This window comes from Miscanthus floridulus, chromosome 8, assembly GCF_019320115.1.
Source record: "Miscanthus floridulus cultivar M001 chromosome 8, ASM1932011v1, whole genome shotgun sequence".
Classification (NCBI taxonomy): domain Eukaryota; kingdom Viridiplantae; phylum Streptophyta; class Magnoliopsida; order Poales; family Poaceae; genus Miscanthus; species Miscanthus floridulus.
The window spans coordinates 91120553-91144000 of NC_089587.1; the positions used below are offsets into that span (position 1 = coordinate 91120553).

The following is a 23448-nucleotide window of genomic DNA, read 5'->3' on the forward strand; positions in this document are numbered from 1 at the left end:
TAATTAAACAGTAAATTAAAATTTTGAACAGTTTTTTATTTTATCTGATCTATATAAAAGTATCTATATAATCCCTGACGAGGCCTAGCATATGAAAAAACAAAAGAGGTCTATCATCATAATCATCGCCAGCAGACAGGCTAATCTTTGACACGTTAATCGGCAACTAACTCCGTGTTGACTTTAATAGGAGATTAGAATTATAATAATACATGCATAATATGAAAACTAAAATTACGATATATTTACGTCTAAATATTTATGTGCTTTGCAATGAGAAAAAAAAACTACCAAGGCATATATTATTACCACATTAACCTATATTATAAATGTTAGTTATCATAAAAAAATTATATAATTGAAACTAAAAAGAGTAAAAACATAAATAGATATTTATTATTCTCGTCGTCGGTCTATCATGAACGTTTGAGAGCTTTTCTCCGGTCGCCACGTGTGGGTTTGTTTGCTACCTGATATTAAAGAGCCAAAATTTTATCACATTTCTTTGTCCAACTCCCCTAACTATCTGAATAGTGGAGAGTTTTTTCTGTCCCGCTTGTTTTACTTGATTCACACTTATGATCCATACTTATACGAGATATAACAACTTGTGTCTAAAGGTAATGGATACAAGATCCCATTTCTAATATGTACTGGGTCACGTCCTTTGTATCTTGTATGTGACCCAGGCTCATGACCTACACTCATAGGCCACGTTAGCTTCGCTGAAAAAATAAGCTGGAACACTGTTCCGACTGATTTGTTGTGAGAGAAAAACACTGTTCCAGTTAAAAAAACTAAAAAGACGGATTATAAGAGAGGCGAATAGGACCATACGAGTTAGAACAAATCTCGTCTAGCAATGATATGGAGTCCGATTTCTAGCAATGATATGGAGCCCGATTTATGTACTTATTGAGTTTCATTGCAACGTATAACCACGTTTGCTAGTATTTCAAACATAGGGAAATAGCTTATTCATGATTTGATTTTATACAATGTTTGTGTTTAACATGCAGCTCATGGATTATTTTCTTTTTATACGATGTTTGCGTTTAACAAGTAGGGGAAGGCCCCGGCTCAGCAGGCCTCGCTGGGAAGGCCCAAGCTTAACAGGCCTTGCAAGGGCAGCGATAAAAGGCAGTGGCACATAGGAGTGCAGCAACCTTGTGGCCCCAACTGAAGCTAGGCAGGTACTCCCTCCGTTCTTTAATATAAGTCATATAGATTTCTAAAAAAATTTCAAAATATAGGTACGAATCAGCTCCCACGCTGATTAGTTTGGAAACCTTCCCACCGTACATAACACATGCCCCAACCAATCCCTTAGATTTAGGAAGCAATCTGATTGGGAGAGAGAAGATGGCCTGGTTTTCCTTTTTTTTCTCGGTCTCACATCCTTCCCCAAACTGTGCGTTAATATTAGTGCTAAAAACTATATGGCTTATATTAAGGAACGGAGGGAGTATAATGCTCTCGGATGTCGGATCTGACCCTTGTGATGAAGCCGTTCAATACAATAAAAACTATAGGGTCCATGGAGGCATGGACCACAACTTGGTGGGCTATCTCAGGGGCATGTGGCCATGCTCAAGAATTGTTCCTTTCAGAAGGCCCTTCACTCGGTGGGTAGTAGATCGAATGTGCTCAATACTCGTACACTGATGCCGTGAAGATGTATTGCTACCAACATTTTGATCCAACATGTGCTGAAATATACTAAGATCTTCATGTGAATCACATGCCCTGATACTTGCGTTGCGAGAGATGTTCGCATTTATTCAGAGCTTGCTGCTTGTGTTCCTCTTTGTTGTCCCGAGAGGTGCCATCCACTGCCTGCAGGTTGCCACCAGCTCGCCAGACTCTTTCTTCCGCACCTCCACCGTCACAGCCGCCATCTTCCCCTTCCGGCCCACCACTCGCCCGTCCATCTCCACCTCCTCCTGCAGTTGAGGCCGGCCGGAGCAGTGACGCAGAATCAGGTGGCGTTGATAAAAATGGAAGATTTGGTGTGGTGTGTGTGTACTGTTGACCATGCCGTGGTGTACGACGCACGCGGCACGTACTTCGTGATGGGCGGGCGAGAAGTAGGACAGGCCGTACTGTACGGTGAGCACGTCCTCGCCTAGCGCCGTGAACACCGCCGCCGCGCACACGTTGTCCGCCGCCGTCGCAATGGCCCCGGCGTGCCACCTCCCCTCCGCGTCCTGCATGCGCGCGCGCGCGCGTGAACAAGAAAGCACCAGATCAGATCCGGGCTCAGAGAGCATCCAAGACGCGCGTTCGCGTCGGCAGGCAAGGCAAGGCAACGCACGGTGAGCGGCGCGCGCACGCGGAGCGAGCAGACGACGAGGCCGGGCTCGGCGAGCGAGACGCGGGCGCCGGCAGTCGCGAGCGCGGTGAGCGCCTTTCCCCCGCTAGCTACGGCGGGGTGGACGTGGCCTTCGCGGTCGACGCTGACGTCCTCCAGCCACTTCCTCGCGGTGGCGGCCAGCCGCAGCGCCCGCGTCTCGCCGGCGTCGCCCATGTGATCCCGCGTGCCGGCCTTGTCGTCCACTCGTCCTCGGCTGCCGGAATCACTCTAGCTCCTTTATTGAGTTGCTCCAATTTCTCGATCTAGCTAGACGTCGTGTGAAATTATTAGCTAGCTACCAAAAGGTGCGCGGTGCGCCACGTACGTAGAGATGCCCCCACTGAGCACCCGCAATGCCGTGTCGTGAGAGGTAAAGAATCATCCATGCTTGCAAGCCGTGGAGCGATGCCTGAGCAATGTATGCTGATCTCGACGCTTCAACTTGCCTCGATGCTCGGTGTTGCCCGGTGTAGGTGCGTCGGACACATGGGCGGCCAAGATTGTTGGAATACTACTGAGAACAGAGAGAGCTCAAAGAGATGCAGAACATGTCTTTTTTCCGGAGTTACCTGGACTTCCCATCCAGGTGCTTAGCATCGGACGATGTAAATTCCTGCTGGAACGTTAATATGCAAACAAATAAAAATCCTGCACCATGCTTATCTGCGCACTGCTTCCTTCCTATGGATCCAGCAGTGTCTTATCCTCTCTCCTGCTCTCGTTTCACAAACACAACATTATCCTCTCCCCTACTGCTTCTCCTCCCATCGGTGCCAGTGCCTGAGCCGACGAGATTTGCGGCGTGGAGGCAAAGGGACTCACCTCGCAACTCGTGCCCATGCTCAAGATGCGCAACCGTCGGAGAGCGCGGCAAAAGGATCCGGCGGACGGCGCATGGTTCGACGACGGTGGGGCCTGTGCGCTCAACAGCTGACACTATGGTGGCTTGGAGGATCCGCATGTCACAAGTGATCCGACCAAAAGTGATTTTGCAACACAAAGCAATGCGAGATGCAACATCAAAAGTTATCGTTTGTAACAACGAGAAATATATGATAAAATAACATCATACGATCCCATCAGATTCTAAGAAAAATGAATTCCTGCTAGAACAAACGGTGATGTTTCATGCGACATCCGATCGGAATCCCTTTTTTTTTGTAAAAGGGAGACTTTACAATTCAGCTATTGAAACATTCGATAATAACTCATGCAACAACAAAAAATACTAATGTAACAAAGAAATATTACTTGTTGCAACATCGGAACAAAAGCTACTGCAACATTAAATTCATTCATCTACAACATGAAAGCGTTGCCTTCACGAAGTCAGCCGGCGAGGAACGATACCCCCATGGCAACACCGATTCCCACTTTAACATCTCAAAATCAACCATTGCAACATGCAAAATCAAAAATTGAAACATCACAAATCCTATAGAGAAGGGCAAGCAAATATCATAATAGAAATCCCATAAAAATAAACAAAATCCACCGCACAACAAGAGAAACAAATAATTGAAACAAATGAAATAAATACATAAAACATCTGGACTTTACCGTTGTCACATCCATCTTGAACGGAAGAGTCAGGTCGCCCAGGATGGTAGTGGTGGGCGAGGGGCCTGAGCGGCGGCTGTGGCGAAGCAGCAGAGGAAGAGTGGCAGTAGGCGAGCGTGCGAATGGGGGAGGTGGCTAAGTAGGGGCATGGACGACGCTGAGCAGGGAGGACCGCGTCCCCAACGCCGGCGAGCTCGCTCCGAGGAGGGACGACCGCAGGTGACGACGAGGCTGTGAGGCGTGCGGGAGGCAGCTGCAAACGCCGCCGCGGATGGCGATGAGGCAACGCGGCGTGGGGAGGGAGTTGCGAGGGGCAAGCATCACCACCGATGAGGCATCTGCGAGCACTGTCGCGAAGAGAGAGGGCCGCCGTGGAGAAAGAGAGAGGGAGGTAAACAGGATGAGTGGCGTGGTGAGGAAGAGGATAGACGCCTGGGTGGCAGGGCATTTTTTGGGGGGGGGGGGGCGCATGAGCGTGGGCGGTGGGCCTACGGGAGCGTCCGAGCTCGCGTCGGACGTAAGACGCATAGCATTACCATTTTTGCGGTATGGAGAACATGTGTCTTGATTTCGATCATTTGCGCTCCAATAATTCCTACCCTATCCATTCTAAATTATAAGACATTTTCACTTTTCTAGATATTCTCTCCAGGCGTTTTGGTTTTTTTAGATACATTTTTTTTTATCTATACATCAAGACATAGTGTATATCTAAATACTTCTAGAAAAGTCAAAATATCTTGTAATTTGAAACAGAGTGAGTATATAGCTTTTCTATGTACTTAGATATACATTATGATTTAGATACATAGTAAAAACAATATATCTAGAAAAACTAAAACGTCTTCCAAGAACGGAGGGAGTACTTAACTACTCATAGAATACATGTCATCATTCTTTCCTATGTAAAGGAGAGAAGAAAGAGGAGCTAGGTCTTCATGATGAGGGACCCTCCAGAGCAAAGTCAACTTGCTATCTCATGTAAACTTAGAAAAAAGACAACAACAGAGTCACCCAACAATGCTATATAGAAAAATATGTAAACGTGGACTCATGAACATAAGGCATATAGAACTTGATTCATTTACGAGGTAAGTTAGGAGCGAGCGAGCCTGCCTGATTAATTTCACGACAACGGCTTTGTTGTTGTTGTTGTTGCGTCTACCTTCTGCTGTGGATCATGCACTCATTCAGTTCTTGTTTGACTACACTCATATCCACATCAATCCACAATGTGTTGGAATGAATTAGAGTGAAAAATTAACTAATTTCTACTCAATCCACTCAAACACATGAACTGAAGTGAATATAAGTGTATCCAAACAAGCCCTGAGGTGCACCTAGCTCAAGCCTGTAACAAAACATTTCTACTCGTTCCGGCGAGAAACTCATGTAGTTTCAACCGGAAAGCTGCTGAGAAGAGGACACCAGACAACAGTTAGTTTACAAGTATTTCAAACATGACATTGGATATACATACTGGATACGGTAATCGAGCTGTTGTTAAGTTGCTAGCATAGGTTAAGACTTAAGACTCATGCTTCCATATACTGCTGCCGACATTACACAGATGGTCAGACTCACGGTCCAGTACAGCTGCTCAAACACACGACATACAGTACAGCAGGGTCCAAAACAGCTGCCGAAACAAGGGGCAAATGAGAGCCAGTACACCTCCGACCCTTCTGAACACGGACTGGAAATGGAGGGAGCCAGTGTGCCTATTACTTCCTCAGCATGCCCTCCCAGTCTAGTTCCCTCTAGGAGAGCAAGGAGACCAACGAAACGAACTCCGAGGTCATTCTGCCTTTTGACCTTGTGTTGATGACAAAATGCTCTGGGTACTTTCTGAGCAGCGCCAGAAGGCCAAACCAAGGCCTGCCCTTCGTCTCCGTTGGTGACCAGTCGTCTTGTGTTAAGTACTTTCGGACCCTGCTGGGGTGCCACACGTTGCCAAACTGATCAAGAAGCTGCAAGTAATCAAACACAGTTATAATTTGGATGTGGCAACAAGTACAACAGTTAGACGAAACAAAGGAATTTAGGAAAATGCATATCACATGCTATATTTGAAAGCAAAACCTAAAGGTATTAAGTAGATAAAGCGATAAAGAAAAGTTCCATCAATGGCAAGTGGAACATCAATGATGGCCTATATGAGCAGCTCAAGGGAGCAAATTAAAAGCAACTACATAAATTCTTGAAACAGATACTGAAGGGTTCTTAAATAACATAGTAAATTAGTAACCATAAATCATAACTAAGAAACCACCATCTCATGTAAAAGAGGACCAAAGCTTCAGTTTCTCGGTGCTGCCGTGCTCGTACAAGGTACAAACTGCACAACTGAAAGGCATAGGTTCTAAATAATAGATAACCTTACTCTGCCTGATTTTAGCCCTGGATTTTTGGACTTGTACCACATATCACTCCCACGTGTGAGAACGGACAGACAAGATGCTGAGCAACTAATAGCACATGACATCACTTTAAGGAGACCAGGGTATATTTAGAAATTGGTTAGAATATTACTCCCCATGCGGATCAATGTAGGCGTTATTTTGTTTCAAAAAAAAAAGTCAAACTTCATAAATTTTGACCAATGATTAGTTACATTATATGCATGTTCAATGTACAAAGGTTGCATAGATTCATATTCAAAAATTAAAAACAATGTTGATTTTGGAGCAATTGGTAACATGATCTAGGCGAAATCAATAGTCAAACTCTACTTTTGATAACTTTCTTATTCTAAAATATGAATTACACTGAAGAACAGAAGGAGTACACTCAGATGGGGAAATAAGCATTGGGGATGGAATAGAACAATCTATCTTTACTTGCTTGCTACTGGATACATTACAATACCTTGACAGGGATAACTTGTCTTGAACCAAAATAAATAATATTGAAACCTAAGAAAATCAATAACTAGTGCACAGAATATCTAAAAGAAAATAACCCAACTAAAAATCTGCATTCATAAATTACAGCTTATTGTGAAAAGGATCTTGCCACTACAACAGCTCGGTGCTACATTGCTTTTTCAGTAATTTCTGTGCAACTGCTGCGGATGTTGGGACCACGCCCACAACAGTCTATTAGGCAACATACTGTGTAAGTAAATTGTGTTTCTTAATAATGTTAGTTGTATGGGTCTAGGTGCTAGCAGACCAAGTAATGAGTAAATATACTAGCAGTTTTGTAGCCTACAGGCACAGATAAAATGATTCTAATGTACTTCAGAGTTTTTCTCAGGTCAGCTGTATACGCCTTGAGGAAAGCTTTGGCATGACAATGACTGCTAACACAAGATATAGGAAAAAGGCAACGTAACCTAGGCTAAAGTCCAAATAATGTGTGCATTAGAATTGTACTGCTGATGATCAGGATTATCTATTTCAGATGGAAGCATAGGCTATTACATGGTGATCTTACAGGGTAGGAATGCTAGCATTTTGACTAACATTTCCAATTGGCTTGTGCCCACAAGTTTCGCATAGTCATATATGTAGTCAATCCAAATTCCATTTCCTTAATGATGTAGCCCTATGGTTCATCCATCAGTTTATAAACACATGATAACACTAGTATGTTTGCCTTGATGATTCGGTTGGTTAAGTAGCAGGAGACAATTGGGACTAATCAGGGCAAGAGATAAAAAAAAATGACTTCAGCATCGAAATGGCAGAGGTATATATTTTTATTGATTTGCATAACAAACCTCTGTATGGAGTTTTGCCATGGGCATCCATTCTCCAGGGCCGCAGAGGTCAGATAACACTGTGGCAACAGATGACACAACATCCTTCTCTTCTGCTTGAAAGGCTTGTTGGTTGTCAATATCCCTGTCACCCCTTGATCTTATTTCTGTTCTACTGTCTGCAAAACAAACGGAAGACCATTGAGGTACCATGAATGAGCTATTTCAGCACTGTGGATAAAAAAAATTCCTCCCAATGGAAATAACCCTAAAAATTAAGAATACAGTACAAGTGTTTCCAATAGAAGATCTATAATTAGCAACAGCAACAAGGGACAGCAGGATTGACAAACTTTCATTGCATCATTTACTTATTTTTAATCCCGTAAACAATAAAAATATTATTAGTAGTAATTTACTGTGTGCCCCACTATACTATTACTATCCAGCCAAGGTAAGGCATTCAGATTGCTAGAATTTCATATTAGGAAGACATATATAAAAGAGATACAACTACATTTGAACATAAAAGAGACTTCCAGTTGTGCGAATACATATATAAAATATTATAAGGTACTCTTGTAACAAAAAAAAGTTTTTTTAGCATAGGATTTTCATCAGCATTAACAAAGTGCTATATTTCTGTAAAGAAAGTATTCATAAGCATCCTTCATTGTAAGTAAGAGTTACCAAAGTTCCCTTAACCATCAAGTTTTGTTAGGCTGTGTATATTCTATCCTATCCACTAATATGGAATGTTGGCATATCCTTATTACTATGTGTTCTGAAGTCAATGCACAACTAGATTGAATGACTGTCTACGAACAATCACCATTTAGGCATTTATACTATATGCTCCTTTCACTATTCAACAGGAGGATGAGGAAACATAAATCATATCCAATAGAAATACACATATGTAGTACAGATGGTACCTTCACCTAGTGTTCCTATTGGTTCCACATTGATTCTATGCCCACCATAGATATCCAAGTCTACAGAAGACTTCTTGTTTCTCTTTATCAGCTTTCCCCTCATCACAGTTTCATTGATACCATTCCCAATCTCATCAACCTCTCGACCATAATCACCTTCGAAGGAGCGATCATGAAACTCTGACAAACGAGGGCGGCCTGGCCGTGCATGTGCATACGATGGTGGAGGAAGCTGCGGTGGAACAATAGGAGCATGCCGAGCAGCAGCAGCTGAGGCGAAGATGGACCTCGTTGGGAGTAGGAAGTAGAACTTCTTGTCCCCAATCTGCAGCAGATCCTGAGAATCAAGCTTCACAGGGTGATTTCCTGGAAGGTGCAGGACACCCTCGACAAGGCACCCGTTCTTGCCAATGACATCGAGCGCGAACCTGCGGCGCTGGAAGTCGTAGAATATCCGAGCGTGGTGGCGGGAGATGTTCATACCCCCACCGAGGCTCGAGAGATCCACATCCACTGTCGATTTCTTGCTGTTGCGTCCCAGCATGATGGAGTATGTCTGCATGTAGTACTCGAAATCCTCTCCCTGGAGCTTCGCAAATCCTGCATCCACTTCACCATCTGCGCCTGAAGACCCGCCGGGCATTGCACCGGCGCCCAAGGGGCGGCCTTGACGTCGGGCATCAGCGGCACACCCGATAATTGTTGCCACAAAAACGAAGTTAGTAGGATACACTTACGCTTGAGATTAGATCAGATCCGAATACAGATAGACAGATAGCTTAAGTTAGGGTTCGGGTGCTCAGTTTTGCACGCAAGGAAGGGAAGAGAGGGCATACCTGGTGCGGTGGGTGCTCGTCGCCGGCTAAAGATCCGACGAAACCCGGGAAGCTGCTAGTAGGGCAGCGCCGGTCTCTTCAAGGGTGTGTCCGGTCGCCTGGCCCCGTCGACGGCGAGGTGAACGGGAGAAGAAAAACAGCAAGCAGAAGAGCACACCTCAGGAGAGCAATTCTTCCATGGCTACTGGGCCGACTGATTTGTCTTTTTTTTTTCTGCAGCTGCACGCGCATCACTACGCTGGTTCGCCGGGAGAGAGCGGCCCATGAGACTGGTTCATTGTTTGTCGGTTTTTCTTTCTTTCCTTTCCTTTTTTCTTTTGCTTCTAAACACTTTACTTATTATAGACACTTTTATATTAATAATAATTTGTTACAGAAGGAAATGCAACATAACTTAAAAATAGACATGATTGCAACATGCTAAGTTTTTCTTTTTCTTTTTTTTCTTAACATAACTCAAGTGGAACATGGGCTCTCGAGTTCAAATTATAGACTTGGTACGAGAGTCGAGAGCTCTTATTTTTCTAAATCTATTTTATGAAGAATCAACACTTTTTATTTAGTGGTACATGATGGGACGATCAATGATGAGGCGCTTGTGATAACTTTATCAATCGCAATATCTGATGACTAATGTCTGAAGGTGTTCGCATGGCTTGGGGTTCAAGTACGGGTTTCATAAAGATAGGTGTAGATATTTGTGTAAACATCTACTTCGGTACTACATTCCTGAGGAAAATATTTATTTTTTCAACTTAGCTGCTATTATGATCTCGCTTAAATACATATACTACTTTGTTTGAAAATAACCTCATAGAGAGAATCACACATTCAAATTTCTTTAGAAGGGAAGAAATATTACGACCATAAACATGGATATTTCTCTCTCGGCCTTCTTTGGAGCATTTAGACGTTTTAATTTTAAAAGAACAAATATAAAAAACCATGAAGTTAGTTGTACTACATAAAATAATTTTGAAAAATTCAAAGCAAGGTGTTTAAGGTTTTTTTTAATATTACAGGGGGTTTAAGTTCAAATGCAAGGTCACATGAGCATCGTGGAGAGTATCCCATCCCAGGAAGAAACCAGGGGGTCACAGGAAGAAACCAGGGGGTCACAGGAAGAAACCAGGGGGTCAAGGTGGCAGCAATAATCATAATCACACAGGACATTTTTTTTGTGACTAATCACACAGGACATTGACAAATGACATGAGCACACACTGTGTCACGTTCGCTGTGTGAGGCCCGGCCACGCCACGACTCCCGTCCCCTTCTCTCAGGCTCAGCACGAAAGCGAAACGAGTCCATACGAGCCGCGCGGCGTCGCCGTCCGTGGCCCGCCGCCGCTCGCCGGAGTAGCAGCAGCAGCCGTAGCGGGGGGTAGGCAAGAGGCGCCGGATGGAGATCCTGGGCAAAGGCTCGGGGTGGTGCTTCTGCTCCCGCGGGGCCAAGCTGGAGCGGATCAAGTCCAGCCTCCTCGCCGCAAAGGGCGCCGCCGTAGCAGCCGTATCCTTCCCCAGCGGCGGCGGCGGCGGCGGAGGCGGAGGAGGAGGAGGAGCTGGAGGCAAAGGTGGGAGTGGGTTCCTCATCCACCGCGGCCTCCTGCTCACCACGCACGGCACCATCCCATCGGCCGCCGCGGCGGGCATTGCTGAGGTCCGGCTCAGCCACGGCCGTCTCCTAGCTCGCCTGGTGCCGCAGAGGTATTAGAACCCAGCGCATTTCTTGGTATCCCCTGTTTAGCTTCCTCGTGCCTTTGCTTGAAATTGCAATTTGGTGTCTGGCGATTCGATTTTTGGGATGAGCTCATCGCCCCCCGGGAATCTCTAGAATGGATTTTGGGTTAGAATGTGCGTTTCGGCAATTTTATTTGTGCTGCACTCGTACTTGGACAGTTGGACCTTGAGTCCTTGCCTCGGTGTAAAAGGATCTATTTTTACAGTTAATTGAAAGCTGGTAGTTGTAATTCCCCGGTGCAATAGTATTTGCAGCAATACTAGCTGTAAATAAACCTTTTTTTTGTGATCCGTTCCGCTTTTGTTTGCGATCCTGTCGTCCTTCCTGCATTTGAGAAAAGAGGTTTTGTTTGCGTGGAAGCTTGAGATTTGGGGGCATTGCGCTGGGGTTGACTTCCATAAGACCATATGGTTCGGAAGATTATTTTTGGCTTGTGGTCATGTGGACTTAGATAATCTTTCTGTCGTTGTTGCGCTTAGTTATTGTGGCAACAGTACATGCGAGTATTAATTCTAAAAAAAACAGTACATGCCGGTGGGGATAGGATTTCCGTTTTGTTTGGTTGGTGAGGAACAGATCGTGCCAATATAAATGCATTCTGGCATTCTGCTACCTTATTATTGATAGGATTTTGTGAGATTAAAGATCTACTATCAGTAGATATATGGACCAGTGTAACACGAGAGATGTATGCTCACTGTCGCATGCTCTCAGCTTGACTGCACGACATGCAAGTCAGAAAGCTTTACTGCCATTCTGTAAGGGACGGGGGGCTAAAGCTGGTTTGTATAAACTAGCATAAATTCTTTTCAAATTTAGGTTGTCTAGCGTTGGAATGTCTTTCTGTTTATGTACAATCTCGCATAAATTCCTTTTCAAGTCTGGGTTGCAGATTGACTACTGGGTACATAAAGAACCTGTGGCAAGTAATATCTCCTGAAAAGTGGTCCTTGGATCTATTTATTCACTTAATTGATGAGCACAGTACATGTTTTAATGCATTCTTAGTTCAACATGGGATCAGCCTAAATTTTCCTCTGGACTTGCACTTTATTGGCCAGCACTCGAACATTCAAAAGTTCAGTTGTATGAAATGATGAAAGGATATAAAATATTTAAAAGAAAATAGTGCAGAAAAAAGATACTATAATGCTAAATAAGTATAAGTGTTCTGAGCTCACGTGGGGCTTTGTTTTCCATGCCTTTGCCATGTTACTTACTCTCCACATTGTATTTCTTCATTTCAGGTTCTTTATTACCAGTTCTATTCTTGACCTTACAATAGTTGGCCTTGACGTCGTGGATGATGACCTGAGTTCACATGGGCAACAGCCTCATTTTTTGAAAACTTGCTTGAACCCCAGCTTGGACCTTGGCAGTACAGTTTTGCTACTGGGCCACAACAGAAATGATTTGGCTGTAGGAGAGGGGAAGGTTGTAATAGCTACAGACAACATTATAAAGTTCTCAGTTGATGAAGTCTTGTGGCATCCTGGATCTGCTGGGTTTGATATGCATGGCAATCTAGCTTTTATGGTCTGTGATCCCATGAAGATTGCACCTTCTACACCTAATGGGTATGCTGCTGCATCATCAACTGCCCTTTGTACATCAAAAAAGGATGTGCCCACACAGTTTGGGATCCCTATCCCTGCGGTATGTGAATGGTTAAAACAACACTGGAATGGTAGATTAGAAGATGTTAGCAAGCCGATGATGACTCCTGCACGATTGACAACCTCTGGAGAACGAAGTGGGCGTTCTTCCCTTGGTCATCTTCGTTATATTAAGTCCACAGAGGTAGAAGGTGGTGATGTCTTGTCATCATCACAGATGCCACCAAGACCAACATGGCAGCATGGAGCATGCAGTTCAGCATCTGCCAAGATTTCACATGGCGAAAAGGATTCGATTGGCTCACATTCTTTCCATGGGCAACATGAGCTGACCTCAAAAATTTGCAAACCTCAGAAAGAGCAAGTTACTTCACTTGTGGAGCATTCAAGATCTATTCGCCTACCCCTTCCCTTAAAGCAAATGATGCCCGATGAGAACAAGAATGAGGCGAACAGGCAAGCTCCACACAGAACACAACCATCTAATGTGCAAATGAACTGTGGCACTCTTCACAATGTTGCTTACCAAGAAAATTGCTGGAGTGAGGTGCAGTCCAGTTCCTCCCCACTTGCGATATCCGAATTAGGAGATGAGAAGAATGGTTTTAGCAGCGGAGAGGAGACAATGTACTCCGCTGAAACAAGGGAAAGCCGGAACATTCCAAGTCCAAAGGAAAAGAAAACCGAGATGGTTGGTAGATCACAGAGTTTTGTGAACCATAGCAAATGGGACTCGCCTAAAAGTGTTGAATCTTCTAGAGGGTTTCCTTCAAAGTCACAGACCTTCATTCCTTTAAGGAAACCACATCTGCAGGCTGCAGCCATTTCACAGAAGAGCCAAGATTATTTCAGCCCGACTGTCTCGTCGAACATGAAGAAGAGGAACTTGTCCCAAACTCCCATGAAACCCAGGCAGCGTGCTCAAGTTACCTCGAAGTGGATAACTTGATGCATTCGCCTGCCCAGGAATCATACAGAGATAACATGTTTTGGTTTACTCAGTTCCATGCTGCATTTCTTTTTCTTTTCCTTTATCCTTTTTAGTTGCATTTGTAAATGCATTCTAGTCATGAACTGTGCTCTAGTCATTCTTTTCTAGGGTACCATATGTTAGGAATTGCTGTTATTTACCCTGTAATCCTCTACTGAAGGGTTAGACAGGTTGCCATTACAAAATACATCGTTTTTTTCCCTCCTGACACCCGTAGCTAATGAGAGGTGAGAAGTGTGGGACTTGGTCTTCTTAACTCTCGAGTGTCAGCTCAAGGGATAATTTACAGGAATGCATTGCCCTTGCTGGATTGCTCTTGAAGCTCTCTACAAGGTTGTGCGCTTTGTTGAGCCAAATAATGTTACAGTTCTGCAATCGTGTGATTTCCCTTTCTCTGGTTTTCTGCGACCTGCCCAACTTCGTGAAGCATGTTTAGCTCACTGCAAACCTGAAGGATATTCTGGAACTAGTCAAGAAGAACATTTCGATTCCATTCCTTCTGTAGTTCCGTTGGAGAAAACACTCTCGGCCTTGTATGATGCATAGCGCCCCCCACCAACCAACCACCCCTACCAGAGTGCGAAATTCATGCATCCCTTAAGGATAGATTTGTTTTCTAGACTAATAGAAAAATGCTGAACTTTTCACGAAATCCATGCATCCCAAACAAGGTCAAATTATAGTTCTTCTCATAACATACATTTGTAGCTCAATAGCCGTGAACCAAAAAATAAAAGAACATTCATAATACTAGAAAATGTAATATTAAAACTATACAATTAAGAGAGACCCGTGATCATTATTTCTTTCTTTTTCTACATCGTTGCAGAGTAATTATAGCCAATAGATTGTAAGAGGCATACAATGCACCATGAAATTATACCCGGATAAAGAAAATCAATCATCTAGAAATGTTGGAATTGTAGCGTCTTTGTATGATGAGACATATTTTTATTTATTGAAATATGACATTGACAAGAATTTGAATGAATTAGTGATGAATTTTATATTAACGAATCATTATGGTAATCTCTTCTCCCAAACCTGGCTACCCACTCATCTCATCTTCAAAACCTTGTGAGCCCATTGTTCCACGGCATTGTAGGATAACATAAGTTAACATAAAACATGAATTCTGAATAGCAAAACACAAGATAATAAAAAAATTTAAGTATTGATTACATAATATATTTTTATTTTGCCCAATACATTTGAGCCTCCATGATCTCTAAGATGTCTAGGATTTTCTATACCAGATTATGATGGCTGCATACTCCATCATGTACATTATCACCGATTAGGAAACCATACAGAACACCAAGAAGTGTAGAATTAATAAGCTATTTATCATCTTGTGAATTACTACAAGTACTAAATGGCAATGAGTGCGATGGGGATAACCATCATTTGGTTTTATTGTCAAAGACATGTCACTATATAGTATTCTACAACCACTATTGCAAACATATATAATATAGTTGTCTTTATTGAAACAAAAGAGATATATGATTCTGTACCTATCTCAACGATGTCTAAATGACAAATGTAAACAAAAAAATTAAATCCCGCAGCCACTACTGTACAAAATGAGAATAATCTGTTGTTTCTAAACCAAACTTAGAAGGTTATGTATTTGTTAGGTTGAGGAAGGAAAATCTTCTCCTATGCTTGAGATTACACCTCCAACCATTCCTAAGGGTCTTAAAAATGAAATCAAGAGTGGACAAGGTCCGAGCTTCTACCTACATCATCTTCACTATCTCTGATGATAGATGTTAGATTGTTGGTGCTATGTTATGGTTGATAATTCTAACCAACATTTTTCCTATATCGGGAGTTCATTTAATCTAAAAAGTATTTTCATGTGTCATAGATATGCAACATGTTTTTGTGCTGCCATGGTTCCTGTGTATCTAGTGCTCATAGGTATGAATAAATGAATTGAATGAAAAGATGATTGAATAACTGAAATGTTGAACATAGAGCAATTGTTTAAAAGATTGCATGTTCAAAACCATAAACCTAGGATTATTAACAAAGGCAATTAGTAGGAGATTCTAAACTATATGAACATAGGATCAAGCATGAACTGTGTTTAACTTACTGATGAAAATAATTATTGATGTTCCAACATTGTTCATTCGTATTGAAAAAGTTCTATCCAATGAGGAAAGGAGGGAGGACTCCCTGACCTTTGTGTTGTACGGGATCCATCAGCCTTGGCGAGGCTAGCTTCAATAGAGATTCTGCAAATTAAATAATAAAACTCCTCGTTAACCACATTAAACAAAGAACACAAGCCTACAAATGTAATAATAAACCAGGCTATTGTTTTCTAGACCACACCTCAAACTTCTAATCATAACTTGTGACAAAGAGAGCATGCATTTCTTCACTTCACTATTGCGGATTTAGTATCAAAGCTATTCTAAATGCAAACACGCAAAGCTAACTTATGTTCTTACAGAATGTCATACAACATATTTCGTTTATTCATTTAACCACTACCGATTCAATATCAAAGTTCTGAAGTATTGTATGTAGCTTCATATACCATGAGCAAATCATGTTAAAATTAACAAGAATAAAAGATTAAAGATACCATTTGTTGCCCCATAAAACACCAAAAAATGTTTATCTCTATAGCACACTTACATGTAGACTCTATGGATGAGGTGAGGTCTAATGTATCCATGACCTTACCACACATTGTCCCCTGGTACGCAATATGCACCTTCACTCTGAGTCTCTCATCCTCCCTAAATTCTGAACTGTTTCTGATGGTGTGAAAAAAGAAAGGAAATTCCCATTTAACAATGCCTTTTTTAATGTTATAAACTTAGACAAAAAAATAACCATACCATAAGCCGTATAACAAACAAACAAAGAATGATCACACGAGCTCTGTCTGAATCCAGCTTCACCCATGGACCCATGGCCCATGAATAGGAAACACGACTAGCATTGAGTGTATTTTTGGATAGAGGCCTCCTAAGCAACAATCTGAATCCCAGACCTCCAAACATAGACACCTGAGATTCATGCCGAGACTAGGTAGCTTTGGCTGGGCTCAAAACAAACAGACCTTAAGTGGCGAGCACTTGACCTCTTCGAGCGCGCCTAATCCTCGACCTATGAATAGGTAAAAGGAAAAGGAAAATTTTCTCTTCGCTTGGAGCACAATTTTCCTTGCCTCAAAAGGTACAACTCTATTGCCTTTCCTCATAAAAGCTTCTCTTTCGATTCCTTCGCTTTAAACATGTCCCCTCTTTTCCTTTCCTCTAGAATTGAAACAGTCATTTTTATTATAGTTTTCCTTCGTTCCAAATGAAGATGAACTTTTTTACAGTCCGGTGCATTTGCCAGGTTTTTAGTTTCTTAAAACCATTTTAGATCAAAATTCTCTTAAGAAATATTTCTAAAATAAATTAGAATCACTTTGTGGAATCATTTAGCTAGCTCGCTAGATTCTTAAGTGAGAAAAAACTAAATTTTAGGGGTTTCTCTAAACTAATAAAAAAATATAAGAGAATCAATTCTAAGTGCTTCTCTAAAACACTTTTCTCTTTTGTGAAGTTCGGCACTAACGTTTCTCCTTGTAAAACACATCCTTATTCTCTCACCTCCACGTGGCTCAAACAACACGAATATTGACGCATATCTCGACGACAGCGTAAACCTCCGTCCGGGCACACGCGCACCTAATATGAGCATTTTGTGGTCCGGGCCGAAAAAATGTCTGGCTATTTCGGTCAAAAAGTTCCACCAATAGCCGTCCATTTGGACGAGTCTTAGGTTGTACCTAGGCTGATTTATACAATGTAAAATAGCTAAAATAAATATTTTAGCTTGACTTCGGGCTAAGAATTGTTTTTTCTCGACAGCGGGGTCTATGTCTGAACCCTGTCCACTATGCTTTGTAGACGGGCCAAAACCCGTTGGGCTCGGGCTGGACCCATGGCCGGGCTCAATTTGCTCAGGGCCACACCACCTCCTGGCCTTCACTCACTCCTCCTCGATTGCTGTTTGCTGGTTCCAGACGCCGAAGCCCCCGGTTCCGTTCTCTCGTCGTGCCGCCCCCCAGCAGCCCTGCTCCACCTCTCCATCGCCGCGGCAACGCGCATCCAACAAGGGATCGACCGATTGGCAATCGGGGCCTTCCCTCAGGCACAGCCCACGCCGTTGAACGGCCGGAGATCCGGTACCTCCGCCCCCCACTCCCTCTCGCCGGACGGCTGCAGATCCGGTCAAGCCGATCCGTCTCGGATTCGGTGGTAGCAGAGGAGGAATCCGCGGCTGATCGACCGATCGATCGGGAGAGATGCGGCAGCAGCGGGTCGGGGCCGGGAGGAGGGGGGACGACCCGGGGCTCCTCACTAGGGCCGTCGACAGGGTGTTCCGCTTCGTCCGCCTTGCCGAGTTCGAGATCTTCTTCGTCCTCTTCTTCCTCATCGCCTTCTTCCTCTTCAAGGACCTTGTAAGCACCCACACCAACCTCGCGTTTCTCTCCCCTGAGCGTTTCGGCTTCGCGGGGATTGGGATAGGATGGAGTACGCATGGCGCGTTTGTTCAGTTTTGTAACATGTGGCCTTGATTGTCGAGACTCAGCAGAAATCATAGAAGCTATGCAATGAATGAATGAAGATGCTCTTCATCTAGAGAGATTAGGATTTCCTCTAGTGTAGATAATAATTGGCTACAGTGGTGGTGTTTTCATCAACATTAGGTCTTTCTACTATGTCTAATATACGATACAATTGGAAACTTGCCACTGAAAACGTTTGCACCCTGATTATGACTGAGACTGAGTGTAATGACACGCGGGTCCACCTGAGTCTATGAATTGTTTGAGGGTTTTGCAGAAACCACTAGTTTTGACTTCATATGCATTTATGTGATGCAGTCATCCACATAATTTGATTCGGAGACCTAGCTATTACCTTGAAGTGATTATTAAGAAATCAGCCAACATCATAGAACCTATAATAGCTTACATCGCAAAAAAAGAACCTATAATAGCTTACTGAATGCAAATACTCCTTCACACAACTCAGGAAATTTCAGTGTTGATTGAATGGCCGGTAGGATGCATTTCTTCAGAATAGTTAGAATGCTAGTATTTTTGTCCATGGTAGGACTTTCTGGCATATGAATTATGATTTTTGAGTACAAGACAGCATTTGGAATGTAGATATAATCTTCATGTTTGTTTCCATGGTTTGGTCACCCAGATTGTTTGATTTTGAGGCCTAGCTATTACATTGGCATGGCCCAGTAGGAAATCATGTCCTTATGTGATTTAGTTACCTCAATATGGAGGGACGCAGTATGGTTTTGCAGATTGTTTTATCTGGTATTTTGGAATTCGTGTCTTACACTTATTGTTGGATGGATTTTGCTGCAGATGTCACGGCCTCAATACAATCAGCTGTTTGTCAAGAAGCCTGATCTAGATGACCCCTGGCCTTAGAGAGTACAGAACTACAGATGTATAAGTTGTAGCCCGGTATTTTCTTTGAGTTGTGATGCAAGTACATTCTTCTTTGAAGCCCTGCGTGGCCGACCCCCTTTTGTTGTCAGGAGTATGTTTTATGATTAGTATTCTCTTCACTGACGATGAATGTATTTTGTTAGTCATTTTCTTCCTTAAAGAGGAAAATTGTCATGTCAATATTAGTTTGTGGTGATACTGAGGTTGATGCCAGCAGTTATTGTTCACGCTGTTTATGTGTTGTGAAGTCCCATGAGTAATGAGTTTGAGGTGAGATGATCATATGATGAGTGCAGTTCATTTTAAGTGGCATCTGGCATCTATGGCATCTGAATTGATCCATCATCCAGTGTTTCTAACAATTGACAGATAATGAATGCTTGCTGGAAGACAAGGTCACTGCTGTATACCTTCAGAGGTTATTGCCAGAAATTCAGATTACAGATTTGGTTAGATCCATGGATTGTGGACATTTTGTCGCTGTACTGTACTGTACTTTTTCATGACAGACTCTGGTTGAAAGTCATGTGAATGTGATTCCTTCAGACACGGTAAGGACTGGACCTGGTTTGCTGTGTCTTTGTTAGCAGAGTATTCTTAGTCAAGTCAGTTGCTGCGATATGTTGTGTGCGGTAAACCAATGCCATTTCCATTCCATGGGATAGATGGAGCATAATTGAGGGGATTCAGTTCACGCTCCAAGAAGCAGCAAACACGTACCCAAATGCCCAGATCGAAGCAAGTCCCTGTCGATGTTGCGGTAGCTTGGGAGCGACCATCACCGGATTCGTCGCCTGGTCACGTGTGCGTGTGTGCACGCGTCAACATCGTTACGTGAGATCTAACCTAACGGAAACGTCAAAGTGGCTCAGAAATAAAGAACTTGCAGGGGTTGGCGTATCCCAACTCAATTCTAGTGCTGGAGGCACTGAAAGAAACATGGTAGTACTACTATATTGGAGGTAGAATTCAACCTGAGTAGAGGTACTGGCACATTTTTCCGATCAAATTGGGGTTTTGCGTGGCTGCACTTTTTTTCTGTGTACCGATGTTGTCTTTCAAAATTTGATCAAATTCAAAAAGAAAAAAAAAGCTCTCGTGTTCCTAAACCGAGGCTGAAATTTTTATCTACAGAGAATGGATTGATCTTCCTGTTGTTTTGGAGACTGACTGCCTGCCAATTTGCAAAGCTCTAAACTCTAATGAAGACAATCGATCCAAACTTGCAGTACAACTGAAAGAAGCAAAGTTGCTCGGCGATGAGCTTAGAGGGGTTGAGTTTATCCACTATAATAGATTGTGTAATAGGGTTGCTCATGAATTAGGCCAACATGCTTGTAAACATCTCTGTTCCAAGGTGTGGATCAAGAGAGCGCAAGACTTTGTTGGCCACTTGTTGGCTGATGCTTGTAACCCTGTTCATCTTTAATATTCCCCGATAAAAAGAGAGAGAAAGGACTGGAGGATGAGTGGGGCAGTGGGCAGTCGGTGCACCGGCCATCGGCGGCAGGCTGGACCGCGAGCGCGACGCAAATGGCACGGGATCCGGGAAGGAAACGGGCAGGGGGCCACCGGCCACGCCCATGCGGGTCAGCCGCAGGTCCACGTCCACCTTGGGCTGGGCTGGGCTGGCCCCTCTCGCTTCCGTTCTTTTTGGGCAAAATTGGCCATGGGACATTTTTCCCGAGGAGCATGCTGATCTCTCATGGGTTCCTGACGGGCAACTAATTTATGCCATTATACCTACCCTAGGGTTCATTCAGATTATCTTCTATTACCCTAGCCTCAATTGAAATCGTACGGCGTGTTCATTCAGATTATGTTTCTGTTCATATTTATATATGTAGGATGGATCCCAATTCGTCCTACAGGTTTGCCGCACGTCTAGGTGCTTTTGTTAAATTGACTAAAGATGGCAAGCGCGAGTATTGTGTTGCTTGTAACATTGCTAAGATTTTAGACAGGGATACCACAAATTGGAATGATTTGCTACTTGAAATTGGTACAGAAATTCAGCTAGACTCTAAACATAAGCTACGTGTCACCTATTGGGATAATATGAGTCGTAGCTATGAAGAAATTGATTCTGATAACAACTGCTGCATGCAATTGACATGTATTGGGAGATAAGAAGGTTCTTAGTGCAAGTGCGGGTTATGATAAAGGATGATTTTTGTTTGGAGCTTGATATTGGGCGACAACAGAACATGCCTTGTGTGTTACAGGGTAGCACTGATGCTCCTGCCAACCAGTTAATTGCACAACCTACTATTGAAATTGTATCATCTCTAGTAGAGCCTCCGGTCCAGAACAATCCTGAAGTGAATTGGGTCGATGATGATGTAGAGTATGTTGGTCTAAATGATGAGGACCCCTACAAATCGTTGCTTTCTAATTTATCGGATTCTGAATCAAATGGCGATGTAGAGGATGATGAGTGTATTGGTTTGGAGGATGAATTACTAGTGGAGGATGCACAGGATTATGAGACCATTGTCCATGCAATTGACTTAGAGAACCCAACAATAGAAGTTGGTGTAACCTTTGGGGATGGTGATACTTTTAATAAGGCTATTAGGCAATATGCAATAAAGGGTGAATATGAAATTGCAGCTGCCTATTCTGAGTCAACAGGATACAGAGGCTACTGCAAAGCTAAACGGTGCAAGTGGAGGATACATGCTTCACAGTTGCAGGATGGGATGACCTGAAAGGTATGATTTTGCAACTTGCATTATTGTTTGTATACAGTTTTGTACAATTTCAGATTTATACAACTTCAATTTTTTCCATTTGATGTAGCTAAAAAAGATACCTCATGTGCATACTTGTCAAAGCACTGAAAAAGTTAAGCATAACTGCATGGCAACCAATCATTGGGTCAAGGATAGGGTTCTTAGTTGGCTTGCAAAGGATCTCACAATTGGAGCTAAAGAACCGAAGAAAAGACTAGAAGAACAGTATCACCTAAAGTTGTCATATTATGTAGTGTGGGATGGTAGGAATATGGCTGTGGAACAACTCAAAGGGAAGTGGGATGACAACTTTGAGCATGCTTTTAGTTTCAAGGCTGAGGTGGAGAAGACCAATCCAGAGAGTTTGGTTGACATTGAATATGAGCAAGTGGGAAAGAAGATGAGATTTACAAAAATGTTTGTTGCCCTAAAAGCCTGTGTAGATGGTTTTCTAAATGGTTGCAGGCCTTTCCTTGGTGTAGACTCTACTCATTTGACTAGAAAATGGAAGGGACAACTTGCATCTGCTACTTCTATTGATGGGCATAATTGGATGTTTCCAGTGTGCTACGATGTGTTTGGATTAGAGACAACTGAAAATTGGTCTTGGTTTTTAGGAGACTTCATCAAGCAATTGGATCACCTCCAGGCCTAGTGATCTCAACAGATGCATGCAAAGAAATTGATTCTGTTGTTACTCAAGTCTTTAAAAATGGAGTTGAGCATAGGGAGTGCATGAGACACTTAGTTGCAGACTTCCAAAAACGGTTCAGAGGTGAGGTCTTCGAGAATCACTTGTGGCCAGTATGTAGAGCTTTTCAAAAGTATAGGTTTGAAGAGCACTACAATTTGATGTATGAAGCATGTCTTGAAGCTATGAAGTGGATACATGAAAACCATAAGCACCTATGGACAAGGCATCTATTTTCTGAAGCAAGCAAGTGTGACTATGTAACAAATAGCATAGCTGAAACATTCAACAGCTGGATTAGGGATGAGAAATCACTGCCTGTAGTTGATCTCATGGATAGGATAAGGCAATTATGCATGGATAAAATATTATTGAGAAGAAAAATTGCTAAGAAGTTTAAAGATAAGATTTTGCCTAACGTCATGAAGGACCTCAATGCAAGAAGTAGGGGGTTGAAATATATGTGGAGGTATTCATACAAAGATGGTGGTAGAGATAATGAAATGTTAGGTGAAGTCGAAGGTGTTACAAGGGATCTAGTTCATTAGAGGCATACTGTTGATCTTCAAGAGAGGAAGTGCACCTGTAAACGTTGGCAAGTTATTGGTCTGCCATGTACTCATGTCTTGTGTGTTATCACCTCAATTCGAGGTTGTAATATTGACGGCTATGTTCATAAATACTACTCTGTCGCAAAGTTTAAGAAGGCATACCAAAAGTGTGTTAAGCCAATGGCAGATAGGAAATAGTGGCCTCAAGTGAACCTTGGATTTAAGTTGTGGCCTCTAATTCTGAAA

At 42.9% G+C, this 23448-nt stretch overlaps 2 protein-coding genes and 3 pseudogenes across 2 annotated transcripts; 3 read left to right on the forward strand and 2 right to left on the reverse strand.

Moving 5' to 3' along the window:
- Positions 1-1587: 1587 nt before the first annotated feature.
- On the reverse strand, positions 1588-2764 carry LOC136476952 (uncharacterized). Its single transcript, XM_066474930.1, has 3 exons — positions 2315-2764; positions 2067-2207; positions 1588-1943 (listed from the first exon to the last, which is right to left on the reverse strand). Exons 1-3 carry the CDS (start codon positions 2525-2527, stop codon positions 1782-1784), a joined length of 516 nt encoding a protein of 171 aa, XP_066331027.1. The 5' UTR covers positions 2528-2764; the 3' UTR covers positions 1588-1781.
- A 2561-nt stretch (positions 2765-5325) lies between these two features.
- Positions 5326-9232, reverse strand: LOC136476950 (FHA domain-containing protein FHA2-like; annotated as a pseudogene).
- Positions 9233-10615: 1383 nt separating this feature from the next.
- Positions 10616-14068, forward strand: LOC136476945 (uncharacterized). Its single transcript, XM_066474925.1, has 2 exons — positions 10616-11093; positions 12375-14068. The coding sequence occupies exons 1-2, from the start codon at positions 10789-10791 to the stop codon at positions 13690-13692; spliced, it is 1623 nt and encodes a 540-aa protein (XP_066331022.1). The 5' UTR covers positions 10616-10788; the 3' UTR covers positions 13693-14068.
- A 3623-nt stretch (positions 14069-17691) lies between these two features.
- On the forward strand, positions 17692-19536 carry LOC136469569 (uncharacterized; annotated as a pseudogene).
- On the forward strand, positions 19478-23199 carry LOC136469570 (uncharacterized; annotated as a pseudogene).
- Positions 23200-23448: the final 249 nt, after the last annotated feature.